Source organism: Mus caroli, unplaced genomic scaffold (genome assembly GCF_978045245.1).
Source record: "Mus caroli unplaced genomic scaffold, Mus_caroli_1 scaffold_16, whole genome shotgun sequence".
In the NCBI taxonomy this organism is placed as follows: Eukaryota; Metazoa; Chordata; class Mammalia; order Rodentia; family Muridae; genus Mus; species Mus caroli.
Genome location: NW_028227271.1, coordinates 30,399,885 through 30,419,262, shown reverse-complemented (window position 1 = coordinate 30,419,262; position 19,378 = coordinate 30,399,885). Strand labels below are relative to the sequence as shown.

Below are 19,378 nucleotides of genomic sequence, written 5' to 3'. Positions count from 1 at the left end.
TGGGGGAGGTCCTGTGGGCATGGGTGGCACCAGGTTCTGAAGGGGGCATCCAGAGCTTGCAGCACTTGGAAGGGAGAATTATGCTGTCTGCAGGGACACAGAGGCTGTTGTCCTGAGACCTGAGACCATGTGGCCTTTGGGGTATGAGAGGACATATGGGCTTCATTCAGTGCCCCTCTGTGTACACTCAGTTCTGGTGTCTTCCCAGTGAATGGGGGTAGGGTTGTTTAAATGGGGAGGAAACCATGTGTCAAACAAGCCAGGTGTGGTGGCATGTACCTACCTCCTATCCCAGGACTCAGGAGGCTAAGCTGGGAGGGTCTGGAGTTGGAGGCTAGCCTGGACCTTAGAGCAAGACCACGTCTCAAACAATCACATAGCCAAACCAAAGTAAATGGACCAAGGCTACGAACAGAGAACTCGCACAATGGAACTGCTGGTAAGGGTATGCAGGGACTTGTAGCCTCACCAGTCACCAGAGAGATGCAGACGACAATGGTGCCTACCTTTGGCACATCTTAGAAGGATCGGGCTATCTCGTGGCAGGAGAGGAAGATGGCCACTTGGGATGGGCTATTGCCTGTCATGGATCAGAAGTGAATTTGGATCCTCTCTAAGGTTCTGTATTTCATGAGCCCTGGCTTAGATGGTCAGTTCCACACCCACTGAAATACGATATGCAGATTAGCTATGCAATGGGGAAAGCCCACGGTGGGACCATTCCCACGCCTGTCACCGGCTACAGTCACAGCCAACTGTTGCTTTATGAAATGCCCCTGGCTATCATAGTGTGGTTGGGACAGGCATGAGGAGTCACGAGCTCCTGCCTGCCAGCATTTAGGGAAGAGAATGTGCTGGCTCTAGGAGTCAACCTCGAGGACTTCCCGTAACTAGAGAAGAAGATTACGTGACACAAACTCCAAAGTCCTCATCCATTCGGACCCTTCCGGTTGCCCTGACAAACACGAGAGGAGAAGTACTGTTCTCTTCAGTGAAGGAAACGCTAGGGAGACCATCAGGATTCGCACTGGGCTGACACACAGCTGCCTCTCTCCTAGGACCCACAGTACGTCCAGCAGGCACTGACCAATGTACTGCTCATGGATGCCGTGGTTGGCACGCTGCAGTCACCTAGTGCCATCCATGCTGCCTCCAAGCTGGCCTACTTTGTCAACATGAAGAAGAAGTGTAAGTTCTCTTGCTGAGCCGTGCTTCTGTGCTAAGAGGCTGTCTCACAAGAGCGTTTCTTCTGGTTGGCATCTATCACTGAGAACCCACCCAAGCTTTCTTGCCTTCTGCTTTTACTCTTTGGGGAGGGGGTAGGTCTTGCTTTGTAGCCCAGCTGAACACAGTCTCACAGTACTCATGCCTTAGTCTCCTGAATGCTGCTGGGATTACACACTCAGCTATAATTTTCTTGTCACTGTTGTGTGTGTGTGTGTGTGACTTGTGGACACACATACCATGTCACACAGGTCAGAGGACAACTTGCTGGAGTCAGTTGTCTCCTTCCACAATGTGGGTCTTGGAATTGAACTCGGATTACCAAGCTTGGAGGTAAAGTGCCTAAACTCTGAGCAATCTCAAGGGCCCTGGTTTGTCTGGAATAGCACTGTTGTTCATGTGTTTGCTTTTTATTGCTTGAGATGGAATTGGTCTAGCATAGGCTACCCAGGAACTTAGCATATAGCCCTGGCTGGCCTTGAACTCACAATCCTGCACCAGCGAGTGTTGCGATTTTTTTATAAGCAGTTTTAGGATTTTTTTTTTTTAAATATCACTTGTTGGCTTTCGTCCTCCCCTTCTTTATTTCATCTTGAACCTTGTAGCTCCTTGTTTTTTAGAATACACCTGCTCCTTTTTTTTTTTTTTTTTCTGGTGTCCCATTTTACATTGTAAACTGCAGGTCCTGATCCTCAACTGAAGAATCCTTTGTCTGGCTCAGCACACTAGAAATGTCTGGAAGGCTGTAACTAAGAGCCTCTCTGGTCAGTGTTGGGGATGTGTGTGGTCAGAACCACATGTCCTGGATAGCCATGGCCTTTCTGCACTTGACTGCCTGTTAACAGATGGCAAGGGTAGCCCTGAATGCGTCTTCCTTTCCTTCCCTTCCCCTTCCCCTTCCCCTTCCCTTCTCCCTTCCTTCTCCGTCCCTCCTTCCTTCCCTCCCTCTCTCTCTTTCCCTCTTTCCCTCTCTCTCTCTCTCTCTCTCTCTCTCTCTCTCTTTCTTTCTCTCCCTTCCTCCTTTTCTTTCTTTGATTTAGTCTTGGGTAGCCCAGGCTGGTCTTGAACTCTCTCTGTAGCTGAAGATGGCTTGAAATTCCTGATCCTTCCGCCTCCACCTCCCAAGTGTTGGCTTTACAGCTATTAGTGGCCAAGCCCAGCATCTTTTTATCTTTAAAGGCTAGGCTCCTGGGACAGAAATCTCCAGCCTCCTTTCTGTTTGTTTCTCTTTGGCTCTCACGTTCTGAAGCCATCCTGAGGTCAGGGTTTCAAGTCTAGGATCAGTGTGCTAACAAGATGTCTTGAGCCTTCTCGGCTTCCGCTGTTTCCACTTTAAATGTCCTCCTGCAGCCTCCAGCTTTGAGACCAGCATACTAGAAATAGCAAACCTACGGAGGCCACAGAGAATGTGTAGCTTAAGTGACAATAGGAAGTTCATTTCGGAGCACGGGTTGGTGAAGTAGGGATGTCTGCCACACTATCTGGGTCCTGTTGATACTGAGATGTCACTCTTGTTCTGGACCCCTTTACCCGTGACTTCCTAGGGTTAGGGTACTTGAAGGGAAGTGCCACCATCCCTGTGATGGCTGACACACTCACGCTCTGCAAGAGGAATCCCCACACTGCTCAGCACCCCCTTCCGTGCCCTGATGGCCCGTTGGTTCACTATCACCGTGATCTCATCTGTCCAGGGTGTCTCCTGTAACCAGGAGCCTTCCTGACTCCACCCTTTCACTCAGCCCAGTGTTTCCTCAGTGACTCTGTGAGGTGGCTTGGGCTGGCACTTTCCCTTAAGGAAAATGTATCGATGGTGAGGTGTGATGTTTGTGAGTGGATGTGTGCGTGCCACAGGCGAGTGTTCATGCAGGTGTTGGTCCTCACCTTCCTCCTGGCTTCAGGTGGGGCCGTGTCACTTCTGTCACTTACTGCCGTGTACACCAGGCCAGTTGGCCCACAAGCTGTCTCTGCCCTCTGTCTGGCCATAGGAACAGGAGTTGCAGGGGCTCACCCGGCTCCTGGCTTACCATGGGTCCCCATACTCATACAGCAAGCAAGCATATATATATAACCCATTTCTTTCTTTGTTTTTATTTTACTTGTAATTCACTTCATATCCTGATCACAGCCCACTTCCCTCCTCTCGTCCCAGTCCCACCTTTACAAATCCCTCCCCTGTTGTCCCCTCTCCTTCTCTGCAGGGAAGGGGAGAGCTCCTTTGGGTACCACCCACCCTGGGGCATCTAGTCTCAGCAGGTCTAGACACATCCTCTCCCACTGAGGCCTAACCAGGCAGTCCAGGTAGAGGAAGGGGATCCAGTGGCAGGGAACAGAGACTGAGATAGCCCCATTCCACTTGTTAGAGCAACCATATGAACACCAAGCTGCACCTTTGCTACAGATGTGTAGGGGGCCTAGGTCCAGCTCCTGCGTGCTCCCTGGTTGGTGGCTCAGGCTCTGTGAGCCGCCATGATCCCTGGTTAGTTGACTCTGGATCTTCTGGTGGTGTCCTTGACCCCTCCAGCTTGCTCACTTCTATCCCCCACTCTTCCACAAGACACCCCAAGCACTGCCTGATTTCTGGTGTGGGTCTCTGCATCTGTTTCCATCAGACGTTGGATGAAGCCTCTCAGGAGACAGTTCTGCTAGGCTCCTGTCTGCAAGCAGAGCAGAGTGTCATTACTAGTGTCAGGGGTTAACTCGGTCACATGGGATGGGTCTCAGGTTGGGGTAGTGTTGTTTGTCTGCTCCCTCAGTCTCTGCTCCATCTTTATCCCTGCACATCTTGTAGGCAAGACAAACTCTGGGTTGAGAGTCCTTCATTTCTTTAGTGGCTATGATACTGTGTTGTTTGGCAGTATTACATATTCTCTACCCCTTCATCTGTAGTGGACACTTAGGTTGGATTTGCCTTCTGTCTAACAAAGGAAGGCTGCTGTGAATGTCTGTGAAGTGTGTGTCATTTCATCTGTCTTGGGTGTGCAGTCAGGTTTTACAAAGAGCTGTCCAAGAATTAGAAAATGACACCTTGGCTTAGCTTCACCTTGCCCTTTGTAATCTGTGTCACTGACTGTGTGGCCCTGATGGTTTCTGGTCATAGAACCTGTTCCTAAGCTGGGACAGAAGCCAGGAGGCTCAGGTGTCCCCAGGTTGCCTGGAGACCCATTGAGCCCTCCGGGAGCTCTAACAGTTTTGGGTCTCAACAGAACTGCTCCTGTGCTCAGATGAGAGTAAACTCGAATAAACACTATACTTCAGCTGTTTATACAACTTTAAATGCGCTCCTCCCTGGTGCCAGCAGTTCATGGAACAGCTTTCGAGAGCCTCTGTAAACAGTTTACAGAGTTGCCATAGTAACACCCAGCACACAATCTGTCATCATCACCTTGTTCCCAGGACGCAGGAGGAGCCATCTGAGCTCAGGTCACAGCACGCCGAATTCCTGATCCTGGTTTTAGCAAATCCAGAAATACCTTCTAATGCATGGCTTAACAAAGTGAGGACTCATGACATGAGATTCCAAGCTTAATTTGGAAACAGGGAGTCCACCTGTGATGGCAGGTCTATAAATATACAAATGAAAGGACCCGAGTCAGTCACCTGAGGCAGCAGGTGGAGAGGCAGTGGCAGAGGGTCCGGCCATCACTTCCTGCGTTGTTGGAACCCAGGAGCCATGCGGGAGGCATAGTGATTGGCAGGTTGCTGTTCTTCTACAAGCAAGGGACAGGACTTGGTTGTTTCTTTTGAAAAATGAGGACAATAACAATCACATCAGACGTAAAGCTTAATGAAAGGCCACCAGCGAGTCCCTAAGGCATAGCCTCTATTGCAGTGCAGGGGGACCCAGGGGACAGGAGGAAGTGCCTCAGGGTTAGTGGGAAGGCCACTCAACCTGGCAGGTGGTCTCAGAAACCTCCAGGGAAGGCAGTTTTTGATGGAAACGTGTTTGTGCAGAAAGAGGTGCAAGTGTGGTGTCTTGGTCATGTAACTAGACTAAGTGTCCATTCACAGATGAATGCAACCTCAAGCTGGCAAGCTGGCTAACTAGGTAAAGGCACTTGCTGCCAAGCCTGGTGGCCTGAGCTCAGTTCCTGAGATCCGCATGGCTGAAGGAGAGAACTGACTTCCACTAGTGCTTCTCTGATTTCCACATACATCCTGTGGTGTGCACACCACACACAAAAATGCTAACAACAAAAAAAAATAGTAACATAATAGAAAATGTAACATATACACAAAGGTGCACTGTTCAGCCAGAAAACATAAGTAGCTGCCACCTTCTTGCCTCTGCTCCGCATTAGGGATGAGGCCAGGGGCCACCTCCAATGCTACTCTTCATAACAGGTTTTCCAAGAGCGCCCTCTTCAGGCCGCGTACGGTTTTACAGTAAACTAACAGGCAAGCTTTACTTGTCCTATCCTTGAAAGGGGTAACCCAACTCTCGTGCCTGTGTTTCAGCACCCATGGCGGTCCCAAAGACCACCTCGGAGACCCTAAAACACAAGATTAACCCTTCAGCCGGAGAGACCGCTCCTCAAGCCATTGAAGTCCTGCTGTATACTCCAGGTATCTTGGTTGGGATGAACTTCTAGACTTGGGTTGGAGGTCAGCCTGGCAGCTGCAAGGGGAAACCCCCTTCTAGAAACAGCAAGGGTGCTTTCTGTCTATAGGATGGGGTCCTGACCCACAAGGGCAAAACTCTTATGGCCACTCTGCCCTCCTGTCGGTGTGGCACCTTATACTTGGGCAATGACTTTGGTGGAGACCGGAAAACTCACTCATCCCCTGCCCTCTATGGTATGGGACATTTCAGGTGCTACGTGTCAGCTCTTGTCTTTGGTTGAGGAGGATGCTGTTGGCAAATGGTTGTGTAAGCATAGGGCAGAGGGCTAGCCTATCTCCGTCTGGGAAGCCGGGCGCCTGCCCACTTCAGTCACCACACCAGCCCCAAGTGGACTGAAGTCTAGATGAGCAAGGTGCTTACAAGTAAGCGGAGTGAGTGACTCCCGGACCAGCACCCCCAACAGCACAGGCGTGACCTGGCCAGCCCCAAGTTCCTAAGCACTGAAGGACTCTATGTTTAACTACACTGGCGGTTTCTGGGCTGGTGAGGTGGCTTAGTGGGTCAGGGTGCCTGCCTGCTTGCCACCAACCCTGACAACCTGAATTTGAACCCACATCATGGAGAGAACTGACTCTCCCAACTTGTCATCTAGCTTCCATTTCTTTTTCTTTTTTTTTTTTCTTTTTTTAATTTTTATTACATATTTTCCTCAGTTACATTTCCAATGCTATCCCAAAAGTCCCCCATAGCGCCCCCCACTTCCCTACCCACCCATTCCCATTCTTTTGGCCCTGGCATTTCCCTATATTGGGGCATATAAAGTTTGCAAGTCCAATGGGCCTCTCTTTCCAGTGATGGCCGACTAGGCCATCTTTCGATACATATGCAGCTAGAGACAAGAGCTCCGGGGTTCTGGTTAGTACATCATGTTGTTCCAACAATAGGGTTGCAGATCCCTTTAGCTCCTTGGGTACTTTCTCTAGCTTCTCCATTGGGAGCCCTGTGATACATCCAATAGCTGACTGTGAACATCCACTCCTATGTTTGCTAGGCCCCGGCATCGTCTCACAAGAGACAGCTATATTTGGGTCCTTTCAGCAAAATCTTGCTAGTGTATGCAATGGTGTCAGCGTTTCATCTAGCTTCCATTATGTGTGCACGCACACAAACATACAGATAGATGATTATGATTATGATAATAATAATAATAATAATAATAAGGGGGCTGGAGAGATGGCTCAGTGATTAAGAGCACTGACTGCTCTTCCAGAGGTCCTGAGTTCAATTCCCAGCAACCACATGGTAGCTCACAACCATGTATAATGGGATCTGATGCCCTCTGCAGGTGTGTCTGAAGACAGCTAGAGTGTACTCCTAAATAAAAATAAATCTTTAAAACAAAAAAGAACATAATAATAGTTTCAAGAAATTACAGTCAGGAGAGAGGGAGCTCAGAGGCCGTGCTGGCTTGTGTAATCCTGGGATGTGACATCCTCCCCATGAGGGACTCCCACCCAGCCACTGGCGCCTAACTCTCTGAAACACAGACCTCATGGAGGAGGCCACCCTAGTGCTGACACTACTGGCTTCATGATGAGTTAGGGCAATGTCACACTCAAAGCTAGAGTCGAGCTGGACAGGATGATATTGGCCTATAGTCCTAGATACACAAGAAGTTGAGTCAGTACCAGCCTGGGAGAGTACTAAGATCTTATCTCAATACGCAACAAAGAGTATCCCTTAGAGTGCTCAAACTTTTAAAAAAATGTATGCCAAACTGGATGTGATATGGTGCATATGTATAACCACAGTATTCAGGTGGCTGAGGCAGGAGGATTATCACAAGTTCAAGGTTAGGGTGAGCTACATGAGACCTCATCTCAAAAACCCTAAATAAATAAGTTGGGCCCAAGCACTAAGTGTTGATGAGAACCTGAAGCAAGATGGTATGTAAGCTTTGGGTAGGTATGGAAATCGGTGGGCAGACAGTGCTCTCAACCGCTGAGCCATCTCTCCAGCCCGCCGGCCTCTCCCTTTCACGCCCAGTGTTTACCAGTCCTCTTCACACCTGCTTACCCGTGGACCCTGGTGCAACAGTACCTCCCCACTCGGCAGAGTTGTGAGTTCTAGGAGCTCACAAGACCCCAGACTCGCCAGGGAGTCGTCGTCACGCCCCTGCACTCTGCACTGGTGTTCTGTGGTTATCTGGAAGGCAGGCGGTGGCCGCTCCCCACCACCACTGATCTGACAGCTTTGTTGCCCCTTCAGGGCGCCTGGATCCTGCAGAGAAGGTGGAAGATGCTCACCCCAAGCTGTGGTGTGCCCTGAACGAAGGCAAAGTGGTCGTGTTTGATGCCTCCTCTTGGACCATCCACCAGCATTGCTTTAAAGTGGGTTCCTCGAAAGTGGTGAGTGCAACACCTTTAACCCAGTGGGATGCTCAGAGTGACTCAATGGCAGCCCTTCACCTAGCAACCCGGGGTGACTTTAAGAAGCCAGAGAGGCCTTAAGAGCATGCTGTCTGCAGAAGCCCTGATGGCTTGCTTGGCCATTCCTACAACCCATCTCCATTACTGCAGATTCAGCCACCTGCTAAACTTGTCTTTACTCCCCCTTCCTCCCTCCCCCCGCCCCCAAATCAATGCTCACTGTGTGTGACTTAAACAAGGCTCTGACTTGTCAGACCCTGCAGGATCATTGCTCTTATTCGCAGATTTGGGGCTGGTGGTACATGTGCAGACTGTGAACCTGGCTTGTACATCTCTCTTCCATCTTGGCTCCCCTTAGAACTGTATGGTGATGGCGGAGCACAACCAGGTGTGGGTGGGCTCCGAGGACTCTGTCATCTACATCATCAATGTCCACAGCATGTCCTGCAACAAACAGCTCACGGATCACCGTTCTCCGGTCACTGGCTTGGCTGTGCACAATGGAAAGAAGCCCAGGTACCAGGGTCCTATGGAGCAGGAAAGAGGAAAGGCTTGTCTCCCAGGGGTGTGGATGGTAAGGGGTCCCGGCCTCCTGGCCAGGCAAACAGTGTGTGGAAGGAGACATGCGTGGTCTGGTTCTGCTTGTGGGTAAAGAGGAAGGAGTCTCTTGAGATGGCATAAACGGTTTTGGCTCTCTGCTTTACAGCCAAGAGTACTCAGAGCAGCCAGTGCTTTTGGCAAAGTGGAGAGGGCGCACCCTCCAGGAAGTGCTGGTTGTGGTTGGATTTCTCATTCTTCCACACATCAGAAATCTGGCTTTGTATGAAAGAGCACCTCAGTCCTTGATGTTGACTCTCTCTAAAATGCCACTGTGGGATATCTCTCCCCTATGACCCCAAGATTCGCCAAAAGGCCAGCTGTTTGCAGGCTGATGGGGTCACTTCCCCCTGCTGAATCTGTAAGCTAGTGTTGTGTCCTGGGGTGGGTCTGGCATCCGGGTTACCTTTATTTTCAAACCCATCCAGCTTGCTTCAGGGGGGTTCCACCCTTGCAAGGCAGGCAGCTCTGGATGCTGGCACCAATGGAAGGTCACCCTGTCATGTGAACCCCATTTTACCCCCCAGTTTCATGACCAAGCCATTTTAGGAGAGATTTGACCCATGAAGCTCTCAAATTATGCTGGGCATTATGAGGGTACCGGGGTGGGGGTGCAGGGTGTGACCAGGATGGATGGGAACTGGGGTATGGCTCCCAGACTGAGGCTTCCCTATCTGCCCATCCTCCAGTGGAGCCAGCATTCAGAGGCAGGTTTGGGAAAGCCATGGAGGTCACCCACCTCAAGGCCACCTACTTCCGGGCTCACTTGTCCATGTATATCCTGATGGAGAGCCTCCCTTGTGTATTGGTCTCCCAAAGCCACAACAGTGCCCTAGACAGAGAGATCACTGGGGTGGGCTGGGCTCCCTCTAGATGCTGTGGGAGACTCTCTCTGGCCTCCCCAGATATGATGGTTGCCTTGGTGTCTCCTGGGTTGTATACATTATTCCAACTTCATGTTACCACACCTTCCCACAATGGCCTATGTCCATTTGTAAAGACCCCAGTGCTAATGGGTCAGGGCCTGCTGTAATGCTGGTATGTCACCTTGGCTACACCTGCAGAGACCCTGTTTCTGAGTCAGGCTGTATTCTGAGGTGCTGAGTGCAAGGAATCCGCTGTGTCATTTCTCGGGAACACAATGCAACCCATGATTGTGTCACTGTCTTTAAGAGTGCCAACTTCTAAGCGAGCTATCATACATGCCCGACAGCATGGTCAGATCTGACGGAGTAGAGCCCAAGGGAATTCTCGGAGAGCAAGGCAGGGTCTTCTAGCTGGGTGGTGCAGCCTCAGTCCTAGCAGCATCTGCCTATGCTTCGTGCCACCCCTATCCCTGTTCCCTAATGTGGTACCAGAGGTGCTCCTGTCCTCCCAGGCTCAGGTCAAGTGGGACATTTTGTGCTTACCTGAGAATGACAAGAGCTGGGAAGTCACAGGGGTCATCAGTAGTACTGGCCACTGCCCATCTCAACCAGCCACAGTGGATGCCTACCCCAGGGTGCTGATGTGCCTGCCCTCCCTGGCTCCTCTGAGCTGGATAGCCCTGCTCAAGATTTGGTGCAGTGAATGGTGGCACAGGGTTTCCCTGACACCCCATCAATCCCACAGGGGCTAGAGAGGGGAACTGAGCACCTAAAACCCTGATGTGTCCCTGGCGTGTCACACTTATCATCATCCCTACTGTGAATGGTGCCTTTCTTATCCCCAAGGTTAGATGTGAGGTGTCCCGTGGCCTGTTAAATGCATATGCGTGTTTGATCCCTCAGTGAGATCTACTCCTGTAGTCTGGATGGGACGGTCATCGCATGGAATGTCAGCACACTGCGAGTGATCAGCCGGTTCCAGCTGTCATACTTTGACCTCCTGTCCATCAGCCTGCACAATGACCGTGTGTGGTGTTGTAAGTTTCCAGGTCTTTGGCCAGTGAGCATGGTGCCCTGATGCTGCGTTCGCCCAAGCCCCTTTCCCTCACTGTACTTGTTTCCAGCTTTGATTCCTCCTCTCCCGACAACCATGCTGTCCCAGTAGCTTGGCTTGTCCCTCTCCATTCCTTGACATGCTGGTGTATTATAGATGGCTGCCATTCTGCTACTTCTCTGCCAGTCCCCGGCTCCTTTTCTGTACCCTGGCCCAGTGACCCTGTCTTGTCCCCTGCAACCTCTTCTGAGTATGCCACACCTGCCTCTGAAGGCAAGCCTGACCCGGCTGGCTCGGCTCGCTACTGTGTCTTGTGTCATTCCAAGCCCCTCCCTAGGACCCCAGTGTCTAGAGCCGAGTCAGTTTGCCAAGGGGTGGTGGGACGGCCAGGCTCTAGGCTGGTGGCTCGTGTTCCGGCACAGTTTCAGAACATCCTGGGGCACGGGAGCCACCTGTACTGTGAGGCCGCTCTGAAGCAAATGGGAGCCTTGAATGCAGTCGGCCATGTGCTTAGACTAACTTAGTGTGCCATCTCTGCATGTGCTTCCTTGCTCTATCTGTCTCTGTTGTTCCAGGGTCCTGTGTAGGTCACACTAGCCACAAATTCGCTAGGTAGCTATGGCTCGTCTTGACCTTGCAATCTTCCTGCCTCCACTGTCCCCAGCCTTCAGTGACTCAGAAGGGACCAGGCCTTGCCTAAGGAGAGCTGATGGACTCGAGTCTGCCAGCCTTGCACACGCTCTCTTACCTTGCCTGCCGCCACCCTCACTGAGTATTTTAACCCAACTCTATCTTCTTTTCTGCTCTCTTTTCAGCTTCCCTTCCCGCTTCCCTTTCGCATGGGTGCTCTTAAGGGTGGTACTGCGTGGTCTCTCATCACTGGGCAGTCAGCAGCCTTCAGAGAAATTAAGAGAACTTATTTTGCCAGGATGCCTAGTTCCTGGTGAGTCCCGCCACCCAGCTTTCCCCTGCTTGCTGTGCTCAAGAGGACTGAGCTTGGGACCCTGAGTTCCATGAAGTGACCGAGTCCAGGAAGTACCTGTCTGTGTTAGAACATCTCATGGGAACTGTGAGACAGGCTTCATGGCCATCATAGGAAGAGGGACCCAGCTGGGCGGGCAGTACCTGCCTTTCAAGGGAGACCTAGGTGCCGGTACCCCTGTAGCTCCTGACTCTGCCTGACTCTCGTTTTCCCTCCTCCTGACTTGTGCACACCCTGCCCACCCCTCCTCTTGGTTTTTCCTCCTACAGGTACAGCCCACAAGATCTTGGTGGTGACCCCTCAGGGCTTTGTTCGTCAAGAGCTGAAGCATCCGAAAGATGCCTCCTTCCTGGCCTTCCAACTTCTGCCTGAGGTACTCCAGGCCTGTATGCATAAGTCCGGCCTTGGGCTGTCTTGGTTGCAGTGCTATTGTCCCACGGTGATTTCTATCCCAGGAGCAGCAGCTGTGGGCGGCCTCTACGGGGCTCAGTGAGCTGTATATGTGGAGCCTGAAGGATCTGGACCAGCCTCCTCAGAAGACTGACTTACAAGACTGTGCTGAGGTCACCTGTATGATCCGGGTGAAGAGGCAGGTGAGGTGAAAGTGTCTGGCCACCAGCATCCCCTCCGGTTCCTCTGGCCTTGTCTTGGTGGCTCGGCCTCCTCTTGCAAGGTTCCTTCCCACCTTAGTGGGAATGAGTGGGATATGAGGCTGGCTGTGACACAGGTTGTCACGTGCCTCAGATTTCACGGTGCTCTGTCTGCCTCATTTCTTCCCCTCAACTGGAGTCCCAGTCAGTCAATCCCAGGAGTGGGCAGGCTAGCTGCTTTTCTGTGGAGCTTCTGGTGCCTGGCAAGGCCATGCCAGACCATCTTGGCTGGTGGATGCCCCTCTTCCATCTGCCAGTCCTCATGTGGCACCGCTCTGTATTTCCCCAAGGCCCTGGGCCACTGACGCTGGCCACATCCCACCTAGACTCTTTCCAACTCATTTCGCTTTCTGAAAGGGTGTGACTTCCTGGGAGACAGTCCTCACCACAGCATAGTCTGCCCAGTTCACAGAGGTCCTACATCCCTGGTACAGCCATATCCTCTCCTCCAAGCCGGAAGTCCCAGCCTACTCGTCACTGATTGAGAAGAGCCCAAGCCTTAACTGATAGCGTCAGGTGCCAGCCTTCCATCACCATAGCAAACAGCTTGAGGAGGGGAAAGGTTTCTGTAGGCTATGGCCAGCAGACCCACAGTGCCAAGGTCCAGCCTCAGCTTGTAGAGGGGTTCTGAGAGAAGGGGTCTGGGAGTGGCAAAGACAAAGGACTCAAAGGCAAACCCTGGGCCCAAGATGATGACTTCTGTCTGCTCCGGACAGCAGCTTCCCAGTCGGCTTTGTCCTGCGTTCTCTGGAGATCCCAGATAGCTCTCTGTTCTGCTCTCTAAGAGACAGCAGCTCTCCAAGAAGTTCTCTTCTGCTCTTCTAAAAGTCCTCTAGATCATACACCTGCTCTCTTATTTACATATTAGTCCAGTCATTTTACTCCAGGTTCCCCTTTAACTATCCCACAAATCGGCATCCCAAGACCCCAGCCCCTTAATTCTTTGGAGACAGCAAGCACACATTTTCTTTTAACTTTGCAAAAAGAATTCACAAAGATCTGCCTGCCTCGGTTAAGATAGCTAGGTGTCCTGAATTTTCCATTTCTACCACACCTGGGCCTAACCTCGCTGTGTCCCAGGGCGGCCCCAAGCTCAGGAATCTGCCTTTGTAAGTGTAAACCAAAACCTTAGCTGGGTGGGATCTCCTTTGCTCACCACTCCCTAAGTCTCTTCATCTCCTTTCTTAGTATCTTTCTGACAGGTGGAGTCATAGTGCAGCTGCCTTTGTTCCTTTAGATCTGTGAGGTCCCTTGTGCAATTCATATTGCATCCTTGTATTTTTGCATAGTTGAGAAATTATGTATTGTTGAACTCCTATTTTTAGAGTTCTTTTCCACAGCCTTAAGGGCTGTCCTGAAGGTCCCATTATTTACCATTCTGCTGAGACATCAGCCACACCTTCACCTCCCAGACTCCTGCCTTTTCTGATTAAAATAGACTCCTTAATGACAACTGGGAGGCCATTCTTTAAAGGAAGAACAGGAAAATATGTACATTATGTACAAACAAGCCTTCAGCCTGCAGCAGCCAAGGACACTCCTGGAGGAATTAAAAAAAAAAAAAAAAAAAAAAAAAGACAGATGTGATAGGTCCCAGCCCTGACTAACATGTGGCAAGGTGTGGTCCCACTGTGTGGCTGGAGTCAGCTGTCAGCTGCTCTGCAGTGTGGATTTGGTGTGAGGCACACATATGCTCACCACTCAGGTTCCCACACCCATCCTCTCACAATTACAGCTGAAGTTGCCCTCAGCAGATCTCAAGTCCAGGAGACAGCGTGAGCTGTGGCCACATTATCCTGGGGGCTCTCAGGCCTGAAATTCTGTCCTAGGCCCTCCAGGTGGCCCAGCCACTTGGCCAGCAGGAAGGACACGCGTTTGGGGAGGTGCATCTGTCACAGAGCACTGAGCTTCAAGGGAGTATCTCTGTTTCTTTCCTGCAGATCTGGGTGGGCGGCAGGGGGCTGTCTCAGGGAAAAACCAGAGGGAAGATCTACGTGATGGATGTGGAGAAGGTGATGGTGGAAAAGGAGCTGGTGGCACACTCAGACACCGTGAGGACCCTGTGTTCTGCTGAGGACCGCTACGTACTGAGCGGAGCGGGCCAGGAGGAGGGAAAGATCGCCATCTGGAAGGTCGAGTGAGAGCTCCATACTGAACCAATGCTGTCTGTGAGGGACCGCCTCCCGACCCTCCAACCCTCCACTGTGTCAGTGGCCAGCTAGGTGGGGCCTGTCTGCTCTGGTGGCCTTCACCTCCTTGGGCGAGCAGCTACAGCTTACTGCTGATAACCTCCACTGTAAAGTTACCTCATATTACCTAGAAACTCCCAGAACCCATAACTAGAAGTCAGCACCTGAGCTGCCAACTCAGCTGAATCCCATGTGACTTGTGGTCCTCTAGGCTGGCCTCTCCTCTTCGTGTTTACCCTTAAACACTTGGGCTCATTGCCATTGGTGTAGGGCAAAGGCTAGTGTGTCACAGTCAGCCACAGAAACAGAGCCTTTCGGGTTTCCACCAACTTCCTGATTCCAGAGAGTCTTCTGAGCATTCGAAGGTAATCACCGACCGAACTGGCTTGCACCGACCGAACTGGTTTGCACCGGGCAGGTGATTCCTCCTTCAGGGAAAGTGACCAAGGCCTGGCCCAGGGAGGGGACAGTGCTGGCCAGATTTGTCTGTGTAAAAATTGGGCAGCTGAGCGGCTCTGTCTTAGCATTAAAGGTTTAATGAAGACACCGAGGACTACAGGCAGGAAGCACATCTCACAAGCACAAGCGTGAGTGACTGTGTCACTGGCTTGTGGCATAGCTGCACTTTGCGTGTCTCCTGCATGTGTGGATACAATGCCTCTCTCTATTGAACTGTACATAGCTATCTGCACGGAGGCTTGTGAATGTGTTTGCCACACTGGCCCAAATTCATTCTGCAAGTGTTCTGTGAGGTTTGTATGGATGCTGGACACGTAGAGGAAATGGCCTATCTCCTGTGTGTCCTCCTGTGAGTTCTGCATGGAGCCCTTGGGATCCCCTGCCTTGGGTTTTCATGATTCTATGTCCACCATTGGAGAGGCAGTCACTAAGAGGTTACCAGTGGTCTACGCCCGTCTCTGAGATCAGACCAGGGTCCAGAGGTACTTGAGCCCATGCTTGTGAAGACCCAGGCCTGAAGGGTCCGTGTCACTGACTGCTGGCTCACTCGAGGTGTGGCTCCCTTGAACACAGTGCAGAGGATCTCGGAGCCACACCTCTCCCTAGAGTCTGTGTTCCCTAAGGGGTGTCCCATATGTCCAGAGGGACAATGTGGCCAGCGGCCAAGGGCACAGGTTCACATTGTCTTTGTAAAAGTCGATCATAAATGCATTCTAAGTTATTTAATGCCAGTCCATGTATGACCAGGTGTTTACAACTTGTGATAATAAACCCTTTTTGTTAATAAATGCTGGTTGCTTGATTTGGCTGCTGTGAATGGATAGCAGGGTCTTGAGACTGGAAGTCCAGTTTTCTCTGCAGTGCTTGAGATTGAACCAGGGTCTGTGTCTTCCTGATAAACAAGGGCTCTAGCACCGAGCCACATCTTCTCAGCCATGGAGATGTCTGGGAGTTGAGCACTTTTGCTTTTGTGACAAGGTTGAACTCTGTAGCCCAGGGTGGCATCAACCCCCAGCTCCTGCCTTGATCAACCAAGTGCTGCCGTGATAGGCATGCCAACCATAGCTGGGACACATGGGAGACCATTTTGAATTTCTCTCTTTATTCTAAACACCAATCAAGCTGTTCCAAATCAGACTCATTTGTGGTGATTTTAATTTCTACGATCTCACATAGAACAACCAACTGGTACAAAGAGCCAGAGGCTTTAGGGAGTAGGCACTTGTACCAAGAGGAGAAGCAGTGGAGTGGCGAGGGCCATTCCCTGGTACCCAGTGGACTGGAGTGAGCACATGGCGTGATATTTGTGAAGGAGCCTTGTGAGGGATTATTGAGATGAAAAGGTGCACGTCTGTGCCTTTGGTTTCTCCCGTCTTGGATATAACCAGTTAGGGAGGGTAAACTCATCCTGACGGTGAGGAGCGTGTCTCGCTGGGTCTAAGTTTTTCCGTAAGGGTAAGAAGTTGTGTTGTGTGGCTGAGGGTCCTAGGAGTGGGCCTGCCATGGCTCTGCAGGGCTTGACAGTGGTCAGGCAAGGGCAGGCAGGACCAGTGGTGTAGTCAACTGTGCATCACTGACATCTCCATGTGAATGGCCGCAAAATGAAACTTACAGAATGACCTACCAGGCTGGGCAGTGGTAGTGTATGCCTTTAATCACAGTACCCGTGAGGCAGAGGCAGGAGGATCTTTATGAGATTGAGGCCAGCCTGGTCTACAGAGTCAGTTCCAGGACAGCCAGGGTTACACAGAGAAACCTACCAGGCCCAGTAGTGCATGCCGGTAGTTCCAGCCCTCTAGAAGCCAAGGGTCATAAGCTCAACAGCAGTGTGAGTTCAGAGCCAACTAGGGTAACTCAGTGGGGGAAAAGGTGGAGAGGGGCTGGGGTAGGGCTTAGTGTTTGCATTAGTTATGTTTCTTGTTGCTGTGACAAAATTTGTGCCAAAAACAACTCAAGGGGGGTGTATTTTAGCCCACAGTTTGAGGGTCTGGTCCATTCTAGTGGGGAAGTTGTGATGGCAGGAGAGGGTGGGACACTGGTCCCATTATATCGACAGGCAGGGACAGACACAGGTGATTGCTGGTGCTGAGCTGGGCCCCTAACCCTTGGGACGGTGCCCCTTGAATTGTATTAAGTGTGCATGGACTCTATTCTCTGATTAAAAGAGAAAGACTGGCTGACTACATAAAAATGATCCAACTGGGCTGGTGGGATGGGTTCAGTGGGGAAAGTTTGCTACCATGCCTGACAACCTGAGTTCACTTCCTGGGACCCACATGGTGGAAGGAGAGGATGGTTCCTTCCTGAATGTCATCCTGTGTTGTCTACCAGAGATGCGGTTGGTAAAAACATGGCTGCGATAAAGGGCAAAGGATGGGATACAAGCAACGTGCACACACCACGCATGTGGCTGTGCTCCTGTAAGACCCGACCACCTTCGGCAAACTGTCACTAACTGTCAATTTACAAAGTGAAGGCTGGGGTCAGGAGTTCAAGGTTATCCACAACCATGTAACTTTGATACCAGCCTCAATAAATAAATAAATAAATAAATAAATAAATAAATAAATAAATAAGACACAGTCTCATATTTAGTAAGATGTGTTAACAGAGACATGAAACAGAATATGGACAAACCCCAGACTAAGGATGGAAGCTATGGTATCTTCCTATCAGTGGCTTGGTGGAACCCCGAGGGGGTAGAATATCCAACAGCAGCAGTGTAGAGGGAAGGCTCAGGCTTCCCTGCTGCAGATGCTGGACAGTACAGTTGGGAAAGGTCTGACTCCCAGAGAACAGGAAGATGCTCTCTGACTACACAGCGTTAAAGTCCTAATCCAGCTCAGGAGGCAGAGGCGGGCTGTTCGGGGACAGCCTGGTCGACAGAGTGAGTTCCGGGACAGCCAGGGCTACAAACAAACAACAAAAGGTCCTGACCTTCTAGAACATGCTCTCTGACCACAGAGTTTCATTCGATATCGCTACACTAAGTTTATGAGGTGCAGTAAATCCCTAAAGGAACCGGGCTACACCCTCAGTTCTAGCCATGGTGTTTTAAAGTGTTGGCAGCTTACGAAGGCATTTCCTCAGAGCACCTATTAGGTACACACATGACCTAACAGGGAAGACTCGCTGCTTTTCCCAGGATGGGGAACAGGCAGGATGTTTGCTCTCATGTCCAGGCAACACTGCATGGAGGCTCAGCTACTACACTGGGCAACAACAGCAAACATACAGAGAGTGGACTGGTTAGGTGTGGAGGCTCATGCTTATAAGCCTAGCATTTGCGAGGCTGATTGCCAGGAGCTTGAGGCCATCCTGAAGCTATAAGATGAGACTTTGCCCACCCCCACCAGAAACAGAAGGAAAACAAGGGCTGAAGAGATGGTTCAGTGGTTCAAAGCACTGGCTGATCTAGACGATTTAGGTTTAGTTCCCAGCACCCACTCGGCCTCTTCTGGCTTATTTGAACACTGGGCAGGCATGTGGTGCACAGAGGTTCAAGCAGGGAAAACAGCCATCCACATAAAAGAGTGCAAAACAACAGCTAAGGAAGACTAGTCTATAAGGACCAAGGCTGTCTGCTCGCAGCCTTAACCTGAAGAATGTGAAACTCCCCTCGGTAATGGATGTGATGTCAGGACACAGGATTGCAGCAGAACACTGGAGAGATTTAAGCTGTACTGATAGGGTAGAGCAGCCTGAGGTGGAAGGATGGAACCAATGGAAGAGATGGAAGGCCAGACCTGAAAGCTCAGACACCCCGGACAGAAACTTTATAAAAGTCTCAAAAGACACATTGTGTTCGTGAACTGCAAAGCTTAATATTGTAAAGACGTTCTCTGCGAAGTGACTGGGATTCATGAATTCCAGTGGAGCTGGGATTACACTATGTAAAGAAATGCTAAGAAAACCGCCTTAAAGAGAGATCAGAGAAACAAATGGCCCAGGATGTGAGTTTGTAAGCATCCCTCCAGACTGCAGTGATTGGGGAAGCAATGCTGCCAGAAGGAACGCACACCAACAGGAAAGCCACTGGATGAGAAGCACAGAGATGTGGGAAGGGTATGCATCAGTGTTAGGCACTCCCCTGACATAATGCGGAGTTGGATGCTCTAAAGACAACTTTGGGAAACTACTGCAAGACTGCTTTCAAGAACATGTGAAGAATGCTACACATGACTCCATCGAAACACAGTATGAAAGTGGAAAAATGAAAACCCAGGCACACTGGCTCATACCTGTAATCCCAGCTTTTCTGAGGCTGAGGCAGGAGGATCACGGTGAGTCTGAGGCTACCCTGAGCTATAGAACAAGGCCCTGTTTCAAAATCCATGATATAAATGAATAAATTAAAATAGAAAAAA

General features: G+C 50.7%; 1 protein-coding gene across 4 annotated transcripts in view; it reads left to right on the top strand.

The window, feature by feature from the left end:
* Dennd3 (DENN domain containing 3) overlaps positions 1 to 15,799 on the top strand; it is a 60,138-nt gene extending 44,339 nt beyond the window's left edge. The window contains exons 16-23 of one of the 4 annotated variants that reach the window (XR_015045505.1): positions 1,059 to 1,188; positions 5,680 to 5,787; positions 8,054 to 8,193; positions 8,573 to 8,730; positions 10,581 to 10,714; positions 11,547 to 11,674; positions 11,983 to 12,086; positions 12,169 to 12,294. Coding sequence is in view for 3 of the 4 variants with exons in the window: in XM_021183344.2 (XP_021039003.1) it covers positions 1,059 to 1,188; positions 5,680 to 5,787; positions 8,054 to 8,193; positions 8,573 to 8,730; positions 10,581 to 10,714; positions 11,983 to 12,086; positions 12,169 to 12,306; positions 14,304 to 14,504 (1,113 nt within the window). In the remaining variant the exon portion in view is untranslated. The other 3 variants (XM_085831353.1, XM_021183344.2, XM_085831354.1) reach the window with 3 other exon arrangements.
* The last annotated feature ends 3,579 nt before the right edge of the window (positions 15,800 to 19,378 follow it).